The sequence below is a fragment of the Tiliqua scincoides genome, chromosome 10, assembly GCF_035046505.1.
Source record: "Tiliqua scincoides isolate rTilSci1 chromosome 10, rTilSci1.hap2, whole genome shotgun sequence".
NCBI lineage: Eukaryota > Metazoa > Chordata > Lepidosauria > Squamata > Scincidae > Tiliqua > Tiliqua scincoides.
The window spans coordinates 20,952,391-20,966,642 of record NC_089830.1 but is presented as its reverse complement, the minus strand read 5'-3'; the positions used below and the strand labels follow the sequence as shown (position 1 = coordinate 20,966,642).

General features: G+C 48.3%; 2 protein-coding genes across 6 annotated transcripts in view; one reads left to right on the top strand and one right to left on the bottom strand.

Moving 5' to 3' along the window:
• LSR (lipolysis stimulated lipoprotein receptor) overlaps positions 1 to 4,972 on the bottom strand; it is a 31,916-nt gene extending 26,944 nt beyond the window's left edge. For all 5 annotated transcript variants that reach the window (XM_066638567.1, XM_066638568.1, XM_066638571.1 and 2 more), the window contains exon 1: positions 4,729 to 4,972. In XM_066638567.1, coding sequence (XP_066494664.1) covers positions 4,729 to 4,807 — 79 coding nt within the window. In that variant the 5' untranslated portion in view covers positions 4,808 to 4,972. The remainder of the gene's footprint in view (positions 1 to 4,728) is intronic.
• Positions 4,973 to 10,276: 5,304 nt separating this feature from the next.
• Positions 10,277 to 13,280, top strand: FAM187B (family with sequence similarity 187 member B). The gene is made up of 2 exons (XM_066638179.1): positions 10,277 to 11,100; positions 12,941 to 13,280. Exons 1-2 carry the CDS (start codon positions 10,277 to 10,279, stop codon positions 13,278 to 13,280), a joined length of 1,164 nt encoding a protein of 387 aa, XP_066494276.1.
• Positions 13,281 to 14,252: the final 972 nt, after the last annotated feature.

Genomic DNA, 14,252 nt, shown 5'->3' with positions numbered 1-14,252 from the left:
ACAGACTGAGGCAAAGAGGCAAAGAAGGAAGGCCCACAGGCAGGGAGACAGACTGCACTTGCTCCCAGTGTGGAAGGGATTGTCACTCCCGAATCGGCCTTTTCAGTCACACTAGATGCTGTGCCAGAACTACCATTCAGAGCGTGATACCACAGTCTTTTGAGTCTGAAGGTTGCCAACTAAGAACCATGGAGCACTGCGCACAGAACATGAGAGATGAGAGACAACAAATCATCACAGGGTGAAAGGACTTTGACCCCTACCTAGTACACTTGCAAAGCAATAATTATAATGTAAATTTTGAATTAAAAAAAAATACATAATAGCGCTTTCTGCACTTCTGACTTTTTGAAAACACTGAAATCATTGAAAAAATAAAACTGTTTTCTGTACCCCGGTATACAGGGGGGCATATCATCAATATTTTTTGGGATCTCTCACCAATGATTAAATGGGCTGCTCTCTCAAAAAATAGGCAATTGCTACTTTTGAATGGGTTTCAGCTAGGCAGGGTCTTGTCTCTCCAGATGTTTGTCTTCAGCAACAGGATAGCCAAAATTTGCAACTCTTTTGTTGTGTTGTTTACTAAAGCACAAGGGAGGCAGGAACCTCATGCTGCTCTATCCTTGGGCACTTCCCTCCACCCCACCCACCCCACAACAACAGGCGAGGTCATGGCCATTAGGTTGGTCAGTGTTTAAACAGTTTCAGTTTAAAACCTGTGAGAATGAGACATACTTCCCAATTTCTGTGACAGGAGACTGAGTTTAACTGGTGGTAAGCAGAGTTCAGAATGACTTTGGATCACCAATGTCAGAGAAAGGCAAGTCCATTTCCGAGATACTTTGGCGGCATCCCTAATTTACACTTATATTCCAAACCTAGTTGCCAGAAGTACTAGCCATGTCAAACTCATTTCACACAGGAGGGCCAAAGTTTACATTGGTGTCATGGGCCACAGATGACATAATTCAGCAGGAAGTGATGTCATTAAGCAGAAGCTGGCCAGAAATAAGCACTTTGTTCTCACATAGGAACTGATTAGCTGTAAACGACAGAAAATATATGCAAATCTAAATTATATTTTCAAGAGATGGGAGAGTCCAATCACACTGGGAGAGCCCAAATATCACATGGACCACCCTTTCAGACACGCCACTTCTGCCTCAGTGCCGCCTTGCAGCTCAGAGGTGGTCTACGAAGCGACACCTTGGCAGAAGCGGGTCTACCGTACGCCAAGGTGCAAATGATAATTGGGCTCTCCCAGCACCTTGGCAGGATCTCATTCACTCACCCCTCTTGGTCAGCCCCTTCCCCTGTAGCATTCCTTGCTTTCTAATGCCTTCACCTCTCTCTCTCTCTCTCCCCCAGTGCCTCAGCAGCTCTGCTAAAAGGATAGCTCTGGGAGAGCCCAATTAATACCAGGGAGGGGCAGATAAAGAGCTTGGGGGGGCACATCCTACCCACGGACCTTACGTTTGATAACCCTGATCTAGAAGAAGATACTGAATTTGGAAGCCATAAGGCAGGGAAATGAAACCTTGTGGATCTCAGCTTCCAATATATATGTGTCTTGAATGGATCTGCTCCCAAGAGGCTTTAATTTACTAAAATTATGCCTATCTGGGCTTTCAGCCCACATACTGGAACCCCCCAAGCAGCCAATGATACATTCGTATAATAAATACAGTGAAGACAAACAGTCAATATTCTCAACAGGGAAAACAAAGAGGGAGGCTTTGCCCCCAGGAAGCCCCACAGCAAATGGGTTCCCCAAATTATACACTACCATTCCTTTCCCAGTTTTCTGCATAAAAAAAATTCAATGCAGTAGAGATTAATCTGGGAAAACAACACACACAGGGCTGATGAATATTGTTTCATAGTTTTTGTGAGCCACCTTGGGCTCCAAGGTGATCTATAAATGTTTAATAAATAAGAAAGCTAGGAGCAGCACATGTAAGAGCATAGTCCCAAACAAGCATTGAGAGTCATTTTTGACTTGGCACCAAAAAGATTAAAACGATGATACTGATCAAGCCGAACTGGGAGGGGCCTTCCAGAAATGGGGCACTAACATCTATAAAGCCATGACTTCTGAAGGCAGGGACTCCCACAGTAGAACTTCTTCCCGCGCACATGCTTCGTTTCAGTGCTCTGTACACCGTTTTGTGGATAAGCACTATTAAGTTTTTGAAAACAAGTTCTTGCGCCATTCCCCTTCAGGCTTTCTCCTGAGTCTATAGGACACATATTTCCAACCAAAGCTTCTTTCTAACTGAAACAAAACAGGTTCCACTCAAGGCTATATTGCTGTTTTCTTCCTGGTTCTATCTATTATACGTTTGTTTGCTCTCCTGCGGTTTCATTCCAGGCAGAGATCAGTTTCCTCCCACAAAGGACAGGGAGTTTCGGCAGACACATGTGTGTCACAGTTCCCTTACCAGCCAGGATTAGACATCACCCTTCCGGGGAGAAAGTCAGTGACCTGCTCCACAGTTGGGCAAACCCAGAGTTCAGGCTTTGAGCAGAAACAGAACAGAAAGCAAAGCACCTACATGGAGCCTCAAAGATTACATCACTTGCCACATGAGAACCAACCCATTCGGGATTGCAGAAAAGGGCTGAAAGACCATTTCAGCCCCTTCTCATCAGGCTGTAGAGTTTACCCAACACAAGAGTCCTGCTGGATCAGGGCAAAGACTCATCTAGGCCAGCTTCCTGTATTTCACAGTGGCCCCCAGAGGCCATAGGGAGCACGTAGACGACAAAATACCCTGCTGCCACACCCTTGCATCTCACATTCAGATATAGCCTACTTCTAAAACCAACAGGTTCATTCACCAGTAACAGCTTGCAGCCTGCAATGGACTTTTTCTCCATGGTCTGCCCAATCCCCTTTTAAAGGCATCTAGGCAAGATGCCATCATCACGTCCTGTGGCAAGGAGTTCCACAGATTATACACTGGGTAAAGAAATATCTTCTTTTGTTCTAACTCAAATAAAAAAATAGATGCATGCAACACTTGTGCTCTAGCCATGTACCAAGAGGCAAGCTGGCTCATATTGGACAAAGGTGTATGAAAGCAGACCTAGAACTTCCAAACCATCTATAGAATAAGGGCAGTGCACAAGATACGCTGTATCCAGGTACTCATTCCTACATGAATGCTTTACCTGGAAGCATTACTACACATTAACAGTAGAAGGCAGGGCCCTAAGCTGATCCTATGCCAGCACACTAAAGCGCAGTGCATTTCCATCCCTGAGCAGCAAAGAAAGACATGGCAAAAGTTACAAAAACTTCGATAAGAAAGTTTGGCCAAAGCTACAATAAGCCACACCAAAATTGGGCATCCCTGTTGGAAAGCACTGAAGGCTTAGAAAGCAAGGTGAGCCTGAGGCATGCAGCCAATGAAGGCATTCCTGGAAACAAAGGAGAGGAAGTGGAGAGGAGAGCAAGACCTCCACCCGTTTTGTCACAAGGAGATCCCCAAGAACCACAACAGAACCCAGACAAGGGTAATCTCATTTAGAGACTGCAAATAGAGAAACTAGAGTCACAACTTAGGGCTGTGTTTTTCTGTTAACACACATAAACACACAAAACATCACCTTTTTGGTAAAAAACAAAACAAAACACTGCACTTTGCTGTTTAAGATATTTTCCAGAAATTAAAATAATTACTTTTCCAGTTAGAAATAACACTGTGGCTGTATCTGCTGACTCTATATTAACTTTCCAGAACATTTTTAAAGTGATTCTAATTTATCATTATAATTTATTAAAATACATGCTTGGAATAAAAACATGAAAAGTGTTGGAAATAAATATCACCCCCAGTCATGAAAAGTCTTTCTTTCTACAGTCCATGCAATGAAGCCAGGTATGCCAGAAGCAGAAATTCCATAAGTGCAGATCCATTAATCTCTACTACAAGGCCAAGAGCACCTGCTGGATTTCTCCCTGCCTAGCCAAAAAAAAAAGAAAAGCTGGGAGAAGAGAATGCTATACCTTCTTCACTAGGAGCCTCAATCCTAGGCATGTCTACTCAGAGGTAAGTCCCATTATAGTCAGTGGGACTGTAATCTGTATTACAAGTCCCACAGCACCTGTTGGATTTCTGTCTGCCTGGCCAAAAAAAGAAAAGTTGGGAGAAGAGAACGCTAGATCATCTCCACTAGGAGCCTGATAGCCCAGTCCTATGCATGTCTACTCACATGTAAGTCCCATTATAGCCAATGAGGCTTACTCCCAGTTAAGTATGGACAGAATGGCAGCCTGAGAGCCCAATCCTAGGCCCGCCTACTCAGAAGTAAAACCCATTATAGGGATCCCATCTCAGTTAGGCTTACTCCCAGGTAAGTATGGATAGCACTGCAGCCTGAGAGCCCGATCCTAGGCATGTCTACTCAAAAAGTAAGTCCCATTATAGTCAATGGAGCTTACTCCCAGGTAAGTGTGGGTAGGTTTGCAGCCTGAAACCCGCTGGGCAGCACCCTCCAAGGGGCAGAGTAAAGGTGAAGAAGGCCCAAGAAAGAGAGAGCGAGCGCGCGGACAGGCACAAAACTGCATCAGCCAATCAGCTGTCGAGTTTTCTCCCTGCCCCCTACCCCCTCAAGTGGGAGACCCCTGGGGTCCCTCGGCTTCAGAGGTGGGTGGAGGGGCCAAGGGAGAGGGGGTCTCCGCGTCGTGCGCTCTTGGAGGCACCGTGCGCTCTGCCTCACCTGGTAGCCACGCGCTGCTCCAGAGCCACAGTAGAGACAGCAGGGCCGGGCGCCACGTCCTGGTCCTCCAAGGGGCCATGTCCACCCCCTTCGCACGGACTTGGGAGAGGGTCCGCAGGGCAAAGGGGGGGAAGGAGGGCGGTGAGGGAGAGAACAGGCTCCCAGGTGGCTTCTTCGGGGGTGCCCACGCGCCCCCCTCCTCCTCGCGCTCCTCTCTCGCGCACGCCTGGCTCCTCACTGACCCTCTGCTGGGCTCTGCACTCACTGCTCAGGTGCTGCCCTCCCAGGCGGTGCCTCCCCCAGAGGATGGGAGCCACCAACTCCCTTCCGGGGGGGGGAAAGAAGAGAACTCCGGAGCCACGCTTCAAAGCGGGACAAACTTGGCTTCAAGGAGCATCTCCTTCCCCCCTGGCCTCTTGGGACAACGCAGAGGACAGAAGGAAGGCATCCTCACCGGTGCGTCCTGGGTGTGTGCCCCCCCATTGTGAAGGTGGTTCAGCCCCATGCCACCCCCCCTCCCTGTGAATGTCTGGAGAAGGAGCCAACGACTTGGGAAAGGGGTGTGTAGAGCAACTTTGTGAAGTCCGCCTCTCCTCCCTCCTCCCCCCCCTCTGATGGGAAATGAACTCGCCCAGGTACCTGCCCAGGAAAGGCACCAAGCGCTGGCTGTGGTTCGATTCAAACGCAAGGGGGAGGAGGCGATTGGCGCTGGTCAAGCAAGGGCTGGGCAGCCATTGGGCAGCAGGGGTGAACTCTGTGATTGGGCCAGGAGGCTCACAGTAGGGCAGGAAAGGGACTTGAGTTGCCCACTTGCTTCAGGGTGGTAGCAGTGGGGGCATTCACCTTAGATTGGAAGCTCCTCGGGGCAGGGACACCACTCTTTCATGTCGTTCTGCAGAGCACCATGTATGGACCCTACCCTGGCAAGGAGCTGATCTGATAGGGACTTGAGCTACCCCTTTGCTTCAGGGTTGGCAGTGGGGCATTCACCTTAGACTGGAAGCTCCTTGGGGCAGGGACACCACTCTTTCATGTCGTTCTGCAGAGCACCATGTATGGACCCTGCCCTGGCAAGGAGCTGATCTGATAGGGACTTGAGCTGCCCTTTTGCTTCAGGGTTGGCGGTGGGGCATTCACCTTAGATTGGAAGCTCCTCGGGGCAGGCACACCACTCTTTCATGTCGTTCTGCAAAGCACCATGTATGTACCCTGATGTCTCATGTATTAAAAATAAAATAGACATTGAAATGAATGGGGTCTCACCTGAAATTGGCTCACGACCCAGCTAGTGGGCTCTGACCCACAGTTTGAGAAATCCAATTCTAAGGTGTCCCAAGACTGTTGGTTTTTACTGGGTAACGTGGCTACCCCTCTGAAAGTTACTTAAATGATGATAATAATCACCTTTCCCCATCACCTGCATTCATTCCGATAAATGGGTGTATTTCCTACTAGGAATGAGCCTTGTGCCATCTACCTTGAGTGCTCTTTGAAAGGTGCAACATCAGATTTGAGGCTGGGGAGGCACTAAAATGATGTTTATGTATCTATTGTATGGCCCTGAAGGCGTCCTTGGCACGTGACAGCATATGCGCAGAACGCCACTGGATCCTTGCCTGAGACATGCCAGAAATAACTTTCTCTTCTTGTTTGAAAGCTGAGCCGCTCCTTAGAAAGGGGTTGAAGAGGGAACAGAGGCAAAAGGAAAGGGAAGGGACAGGAAACAAAATATAAACCTTAAGATAAAAGGGCTGAGCGCAATGTCTTCCTGTGCGTGCAAAAACGAGGCTGGCTTTGTTTCTCCAGCAAGACCTTTGCATTTTAGCAGTTTGAAAATCCTTTTTGTGAAACGCCCTTTATTTTGCTCAGCTGCCCAGCCATACCATGCGCTTTCGTTGGGATCAGAGCATGGACAAAAGTCAGAGATAGATGCATGTCAAAGCAGAGCCTCATTTAGCTTGCAAATTTATTTTGGCCAGCAAAAAAACTTGAACAACGAATGTATGTAACACATGCAAAGGGACGCAAGACTGAAATAAACAGAAATAAAAGAAAAATAAGCATAAGAACGTTGACGAACGTTGGGGAAGGTTGGATGAAATTGGACGAAAGAGGAAAGCACATGGATGAAATTTGAAATGTGGTTATTGATAAATGGGCAAAATGATGAAAGTCAAGTGGATGAAAGTCAAGGTATTGTTGTATGCAATAGCCGTCCTGGCTGCTGTGCCGCTCCAGAGCGAGCGTAGAAGTACCACCCTTCCTTCTAAGGCCTCCGGAGGGCCTTAAAACGTCACTTCTGGAAGTGATGTTTAAAGCCCTCCAGAGGCTTTAGGGCCTTCAATCATCACTTTGGGTTTTCCCCAGAAAACATGTACTTTTAACAGGCTACTGTATATGCTTTTATAACTGGGGCGGGAAGAGGGCAGGGTCAGCAGGACTCTGCTTCGCCGTATCCTGACCTCCATGTTGGGCCTTCTGGCCCAACACAGAGGTTCTCAAATCAATGCTGGCAAAATAGTTGGCATAGACTTGAAAAACCCCATTGCAGGACTTGGCGCAAAAGTCCCCTTCCCCCAAGGAGACCACCAGTAGCTGCCACATGACCACAGGATGCAGTAGTAGCTACTTTGGTGTTGCTGCTTGCAGAGGTGCCACCGTATTTAGGATTGGGTTGCAAGCCAGCTGCCTCCATGTTACACACACACACACACACACACACACACACACACACACACACACACACACACACACAGAGGGGGGAGGGGGCATTCCAGAAGGCTGAAGGGTTTGAGAACATAAGAATAGCCCCACTGGATCAGGCCATAGGCCCATCTAGTGCAGCTTCCTGTATCTCACAGCGGCCCACCAAGTTTCTTCACCACATATGTTTGCAGAAGTAGTCATCAAGTCACAAGTAAGCCATTTAGTTCCTTTTTAATAATGAATGAACACAAAAACAATGTGTAAGACCACATATAACAAAAGAGGTGCTTTTAACATAAGAACAGCCCCACTGGATCAGGCCATAGGCCCATCTAGTCCAGCTTCCTGTATCTCACAGCGGCCCACCAAATGCCCCAGGGAGCACACTAGATAACAAGAGACCTCATTTTGGTGCCCTCCCTTGCATCTGGCATTCTGACATAGCCCATTTCTAAAATCAGGAGGCTGCACATACACATCATGGCTTGTAACCCATAATGGATTTTTCCTCCAGAAACCTGTCCAATCCCCTTTTAAGGGTGTCCAGGCCAGACGCCATCACCACATCCTGCAGCAAGGAGTTCCACAGACCAGCCACACGCTGAGTAAAGAAATATTTTCTTTTGTCTGTTCTAACTCTCCCAACACTCAATTTTAGTGGATGCCCCCTGGTTCTGGTGTTATGTGAGAGTGTAAACAGCATCTCCCTATCCACTCTGTCCATCCTCTGCATAATTTTGTATGTCTCAATCATGTCCCCCTTCAGGCGCCTCTTTTCTAGGCTGAAGAGGCCCAAACGCCGTAGCCTTTCCTCATAAGGAAGGTGCCCCAGCCCAGCAATCATCTTAGTCGCTCTCTTTTGCACCTTTTTATACATTCCCAGTTCTTTTGATTGATGGGGGCTTCCAGAAAACATGTAAGAAATATGCATGAGGCTGGCAGTGATTGTGGGACAAACTGAAATTGAAATGAATTGATCCGAAGCAAGAGACCAGTGCTGGAACACTTTAAGAAAATACTCCTTCCACTTCATGGAGCTCCTTCTTTGTGGTCCGTAGCTTCATATCCATTGCAATGCTATCATGGCAGTAACAATCAGCATCTTGTTCTGGGCTGGCCCAAAACCTCTTGGTCCCTGAGGCAGCATGCCAAATTCCACCCCTCCTTACCTGGTGATCTGCCTGCCTCTCCTCCCATTCACTGGATTGGAAAAGGAAGAGGGGATGGGGCAGAAGAAGTGTGGAGGAGAGAAGAGTGTTGGGCTAGACTAGAACATGGGAGGCATTCTAGCCGACTACTTGGTGTTTCCTGTTCTGTCTCCCTTTTCCATTCTAGGGACTGGGAGGAGAAGCAGTAGCAGAGGCCGGGGGGGGGGGCAAACAGACAGGGTGCCCCTCTACCAGTCTGCTGCCTACACTGACTGCTTCAGTTGGTCTCATGAGTGAACCGGCCCTAGAACCTACTCTGACTTCTAAGGCTGCCATCTTCGGCCTGCTTCTTCAGAGGGTTAAGTCTCTTGAACTCTGTGACACTGACTTCCCAGTGGACCTCTGCAGGGTCCAGCCACATGTCAATGAGTGTAGCATCACTTCCCATAATGAATGTATCAAAGAGGATTATTTCAAAATGATAAGAAGGGAAGTGGCATTGGGCTGACTCTTTGCCCGTTTCAGCACCCCGTCACCTTGCTGAAAAGCCTCTGTTTCTTTTGAGTCATATGCAACACTCCCTTAGTTGATGCATGAGGTCATGTGTTTCTTCTTCCTCGGGAAAGCCTTATATAGTCAGGGGCGTGTGTCTGTATGGGGTAGGAACACAAATCCAGTTTCTTTCTTCCAAAAATAGTGTTCAGGGGCAGCAAGGAAAGCCCCAAAATTGCATGAACAATGGCCCTTTTTGAAACGCCCTTACCCCAATATTGTTACTATACATCGTTACAGTTTCTTTATGTTCTTTTAAGTGACATATCACCAGCACCTTGTTGCAAGATGACCTGAGATGAGGAAGAGGAGGAGGACTGGGAATAATATTTTCATTTTATTTCTTTCGCAGATTTTATTTCTTTATTTTTCAGATGTTTATGCTGCCCTTCCTCCAAGGAGCTTGGGGTGGTGTATATAAAGTAGTTCCTTCCTTTTGTCCTCACAACAACCTTGTAAGGTAGGTTAGGCTGAAAGATAGTGATTGGCCCAAGGTCACCCAGGAAGCTTTGTGGCTGAGTGGGGATTTGAACCTGAATCTTCCAGGTCTAATTCCCAAACCACTATACCAATCAGTCCCTTCAGTAAAACTCTCAGGGCAGCATACAAAGCCTGTAGAAGTCAATGATCTTTTAGGGAAGCATTGCACCTTGTTGAGCTGTTTCAGGCCAGTATTCTTTAGGTGTCTCTCTTGCACGTTTGAAACTTCACCTGTTGGATTTCTGCCTCCTTCCCCAGCCCGTTGTTGAGGTGAAAGAAGAAGGAAGAGTGTGGGTGCCCTGGAACCTAATTTGTGACGCCAGCATAACATACGAGATGGTACAAAGTCTTAACTGCTTGTGCAGAAATTAACAAGACCACCCCAATTGCCAATTTCCCATGTGTTTTGGCTAACAAGGGAAAATGTTAAGCAATCTTCTTACACGGAAGGCTCTTTTCTGTAGTGAAATACAGGAGAACCCCAGGCCAGTCTGTGAGTGTCTGACCCAGTTCATCAAAGGCCTGCTTGGCTTCAGTGGTAGGTTTGTTGACTAAGGCCCATTATGACCTCATTACCTTGCCCAGCTCAGCGATGACATCACAGTAAGGTCAACTAGAGCTTCCCTTTCCAGTTCCCTCAGCAGCTCTGTGCCCTTTTGGACATGTCCACTTGGGCAGCTGCTGTGGGTCTGCTCCTCGGTCTGACCTGGACAGTCGCTGAAGTGACTGTGTATGATGGCCACTCCCTGGGGTCGCAATGTCTTCAAGGCCAGCCCTGTACGCTCGCCTTCATCTCTGACAACCCGGTGAGCCTCCCTTGCCCTCATTCCCTCAACCAAGCCTTTGTCTCATGGCAGTACCTCAATCCCACCTGGGCCAATGCGCAACCTGTCACCTTAATGCTCTCGAGGAACCCGTTCCGGCCTCTGCTCAGCCGTGGCGAGCTGCGGAGATTACAGCTGAAGTCCCAGCTCATCGCCGGCAACCTCCACATCCCCAGCCCCAGTGTGGAGGATTCAGGGGTGTACACCTGCCGCGTGGGGGATGCCACAGTCGCTTATTACGACATAGACTTCCAGGATGCCGAGAGCATTCATGTTTCGCACGCGGATCTGGGGGAGGACACCCTGGGCAATAGCACTGTCGGACTCGAAAACGGCACGTGGGTTGAACTGTTCACCGCCTGGAATGCCTGGCAGCCGTGCAATCACTGCTACAATCCCGGAGAGAGGAAACGGGTGGGCTTTTGTTATGCCTTGGTCACCAGGAAAGACCAACAGGTGGAGCCACCACTGCCCTGCGGAATGGTCCGGAGGAAGTACCCGAGTCTACCCCCACGGGGCCCGGAGCTGCGAGTGGAGACCTGCCAAGCACCCTGCGATGGAGCGCCCCAGACCAAAATGGTGTCACTTCTGGTATATACGACGTACCACCCCCAGCTCAAATCCTTTGCCTTCTTGCGCTGCCCAACCTCTTCCATCTACAGGTGAGACCTCAGGCTAGAATCACTAGCCTAACCTACAGGCAGGCAGGACCTCTGGGAGGGATTTTATCGGGGGGGGGGGTACAAAGTTTCTTTAGAGCCACTTTTGGGGCTACAGCATTTCTTTTCGGCCCTTCTCTATAAGTTAACAATTTCATGTCATCATTGGATCATAATTTTTATGAATTATGATATATAAAACTGTGTAGGCTTACGCAAAATGTGAATGCTGGTCTTCACACAATATACATAAACATTTTCTGAGATTAATACTGTTAATTAATTAATTTAAAAAAATCCCAAGAAATTGCTGGCTGGGCCCCCTTTTTGACCCCAAGCCCAGGTACTATGTATCCCCTGAAGCCCCCTTCCATGGCTCCTGGTGAGATCGGAAAATGTAAGATCCCAGAAAACTTTTGGGTCCCTTCCTTTGGGCCCCCTTTTTGATCCTGGATATATGCACAATTTATCCCCTGCACCCCCTCTCACGGGTCCTGCCTACAAGCCCTTTTGTTCTGACATCAGGCCTTCATATGAAAGACCAGGTACAAAAGGAGCAACATTTTTTTTTTTAAATTTGTGGTGGAGATTGAAGGGTTGAATAAGTTCTGCCTCCAAGTCACAGCCCTGCAGGGCCGCAACACAAAGGTCAAAGAACGGCCCAAATCATGTGGTCAATATAACATGTGGTTGGGGTTTCGGACAACCTTAGGAGATTGGACCCCAGCCTTAGGAGATTCCTGTAGGAACAAAAAATATATTTTATTTTGGACTGTGGACTCTTATAAGATAAGCTAGTTAATGGTTGACAAGCTACGGTAAACTTGCGTCTCCAGACAGCAGGTTCAGATCCGGTTCTACCACACCCAGCCAGGTCTGAAGAAAAAGAAGGCACAGCATAAACCCTGCCATGCAGCAGGGGTGACCCAAGCATGAGGCTGTCTGTGGCAGTTTCCTCGGGCAGCAAATTGGTAGATGGCACCCCCCTCCTGCCATCCACTTCTCCTCCTCCTCCTACTTCCTGGATTGGGAAAGGAAAAGGGGGGAAAGAGCAGATGAGGAAGCATAGAGGAGAAGAGAGTGGCAGGCTAGACATTTTCAATCAGTGTGCCACAGCACATTAGTGTGCCGTGAATGGTCCACAGGTGAGCTGTAGGAAATGGGGAGAGGATCATTTATTAGTAGGGCCACTGGGGCATGTCAATCCTCCAATGGCAGCACAGTGTGTCTTGTCAAAAACGGATGGTGTGCCTTGAGCATTTTTGAGCCTTGTCAGTGTGCCACAAAATGAAACAGGCTGAAAATCGCTGGGCTAGAGCAGTGATTCTCAAACTGTGGGTCAGGACCCACTAGGAGGGTCACAAGCCAATTTCAGGTGGAACCCCATTCATTTCAATATTTTATTTTAAATATATTAGACCCAATGCTCCCATGGTATGTGACTGCATTTGGGGAAATGTGACAGACCTGTACTTTGAACAGGCTACTATGGATATGCTTTTAACAATGATAGTCAGTGGGACTTACTCCTGGGTAAGTGTGGGTAGGATTGCAGCCTAGGATTGTTAAAACTTTCCTGCTTGATGTCACTTCTGGTCATGACATCACTTCTTGTGGGTCCTGACAGATTCTCATTCTAAAAAGTGGTTCCCGGTGGTAAATTTAATGAGAACCACTGAAATAATCCACTTGATTGGTTGCTTGCTTGCTTGGTTAGAAGTCATCATCTACTAAGATTTATTTCCTTGTGCCTGAGCCCTTGTTTGCATCACGGAAATGTCGGAGGGTCTGGCACGTGGATCCCCAACCCATATAACCTGCTGTACTTCCTTCTCCTCTTCAGCCCTGTGTATTGGCGCAAAGGTCCCAGGGCCCTGACACACCTCGAGTTTCTCCAGAAGAACGGCTCCCAGAGCCTGGACAAGGCCACGGGGGGCAGCATCCTGCGCCTCTCCTTCCAGAACCACTCGCACAGTACCGTCTACCAGTGTTACGTCAATGGGCATTTGGTGGGCAAGTTCTTGGTCGCTGCCCCCAGCACCCTTTCGCCTCCCGGGGAGCTGACTCACTCCTATTCCATCATCGAAGCACTGGTTGTGGGGCTCTCCATGTTCCTAGTCTTCTTGATGTTTCTCAGTATTATCCAGTCCTGCAGGAGGAAACCAGCAACAAGCACCGTGTAAAAAAAAATAAAAAAGGTGCATGATGCTTTGTGGATAGCCCCAAAAGGAGACGTGGACTGTTGACGAATAAAGAAATTGATGAACAATGTATTGAAGCAGAGTCGGTTTGGGTCTTGCAATGGGATGAAAGGAGGGAGGGGCCATATCTCAGTAACAGAACATGTGTTGCTTCTAAGGGTCCCAGTTCAGTCCCCAACATCTCCATGTAGGGCTGGCAAAGACCCCTGTGTGACCCCTAGAGGCAGACAGCTCTGAGGTTGGTGGACCAATATGCACCCCAGCGTCCTATGTTCATGGTTGGCAACCTTCAGTCTCGAAAGACTATGGTATAAACCCACAGCACCCGGTATTCCCAGGCGGTCTCCCATCCAAGTACTAACCAGGCCTGACCCTGCTTAGCTTCCGAAATCAGACAAGATCGGGAGATAGTGTTCAGTATAGGGAGATGGTTGGCAACCTTCCGTCTCGAAAGACTATGGTATAAGCCTATAGCACCCGGTATTCCCAGGCGGTCTCCCATCCAAGTACTAACCAGGCCTGACCCTGCTTAGCTTCTAAGATCAGACAAGATCAGGCATGTGCAGGGCAACAGTTGCTGCTGTTCATGACAGCAGGCAAAAGTCTTCCACAATTTGTGGTGGAGGCAGGTGTGACCTCACAGGGGTGCCATGGAGCAAGGGTAGAGGCTTCTAAGTGGGGATTCATGTTGACTACTGTGACACTAGAGGGTGCTGTGGTCTAAGATGCTCACCGGCACTTGTTCAGGGTAGCCACAGGGTACTGACAATGAGAGAGGATGATGTGTATTGTGAATATTCAATTGCTTGTGTACCAGCAGGACCTCCAGTTAGTAAGAACTTCGTTGTTGCTGTTTCTGTTTCCCTAGTGCTTGGATTAGTAAACTGATTGCCCAACCTCATCCAGCACCTGTTCATGGTTTCCTCGAAGGCTTTGTCCATTTCAAGGTGGCTC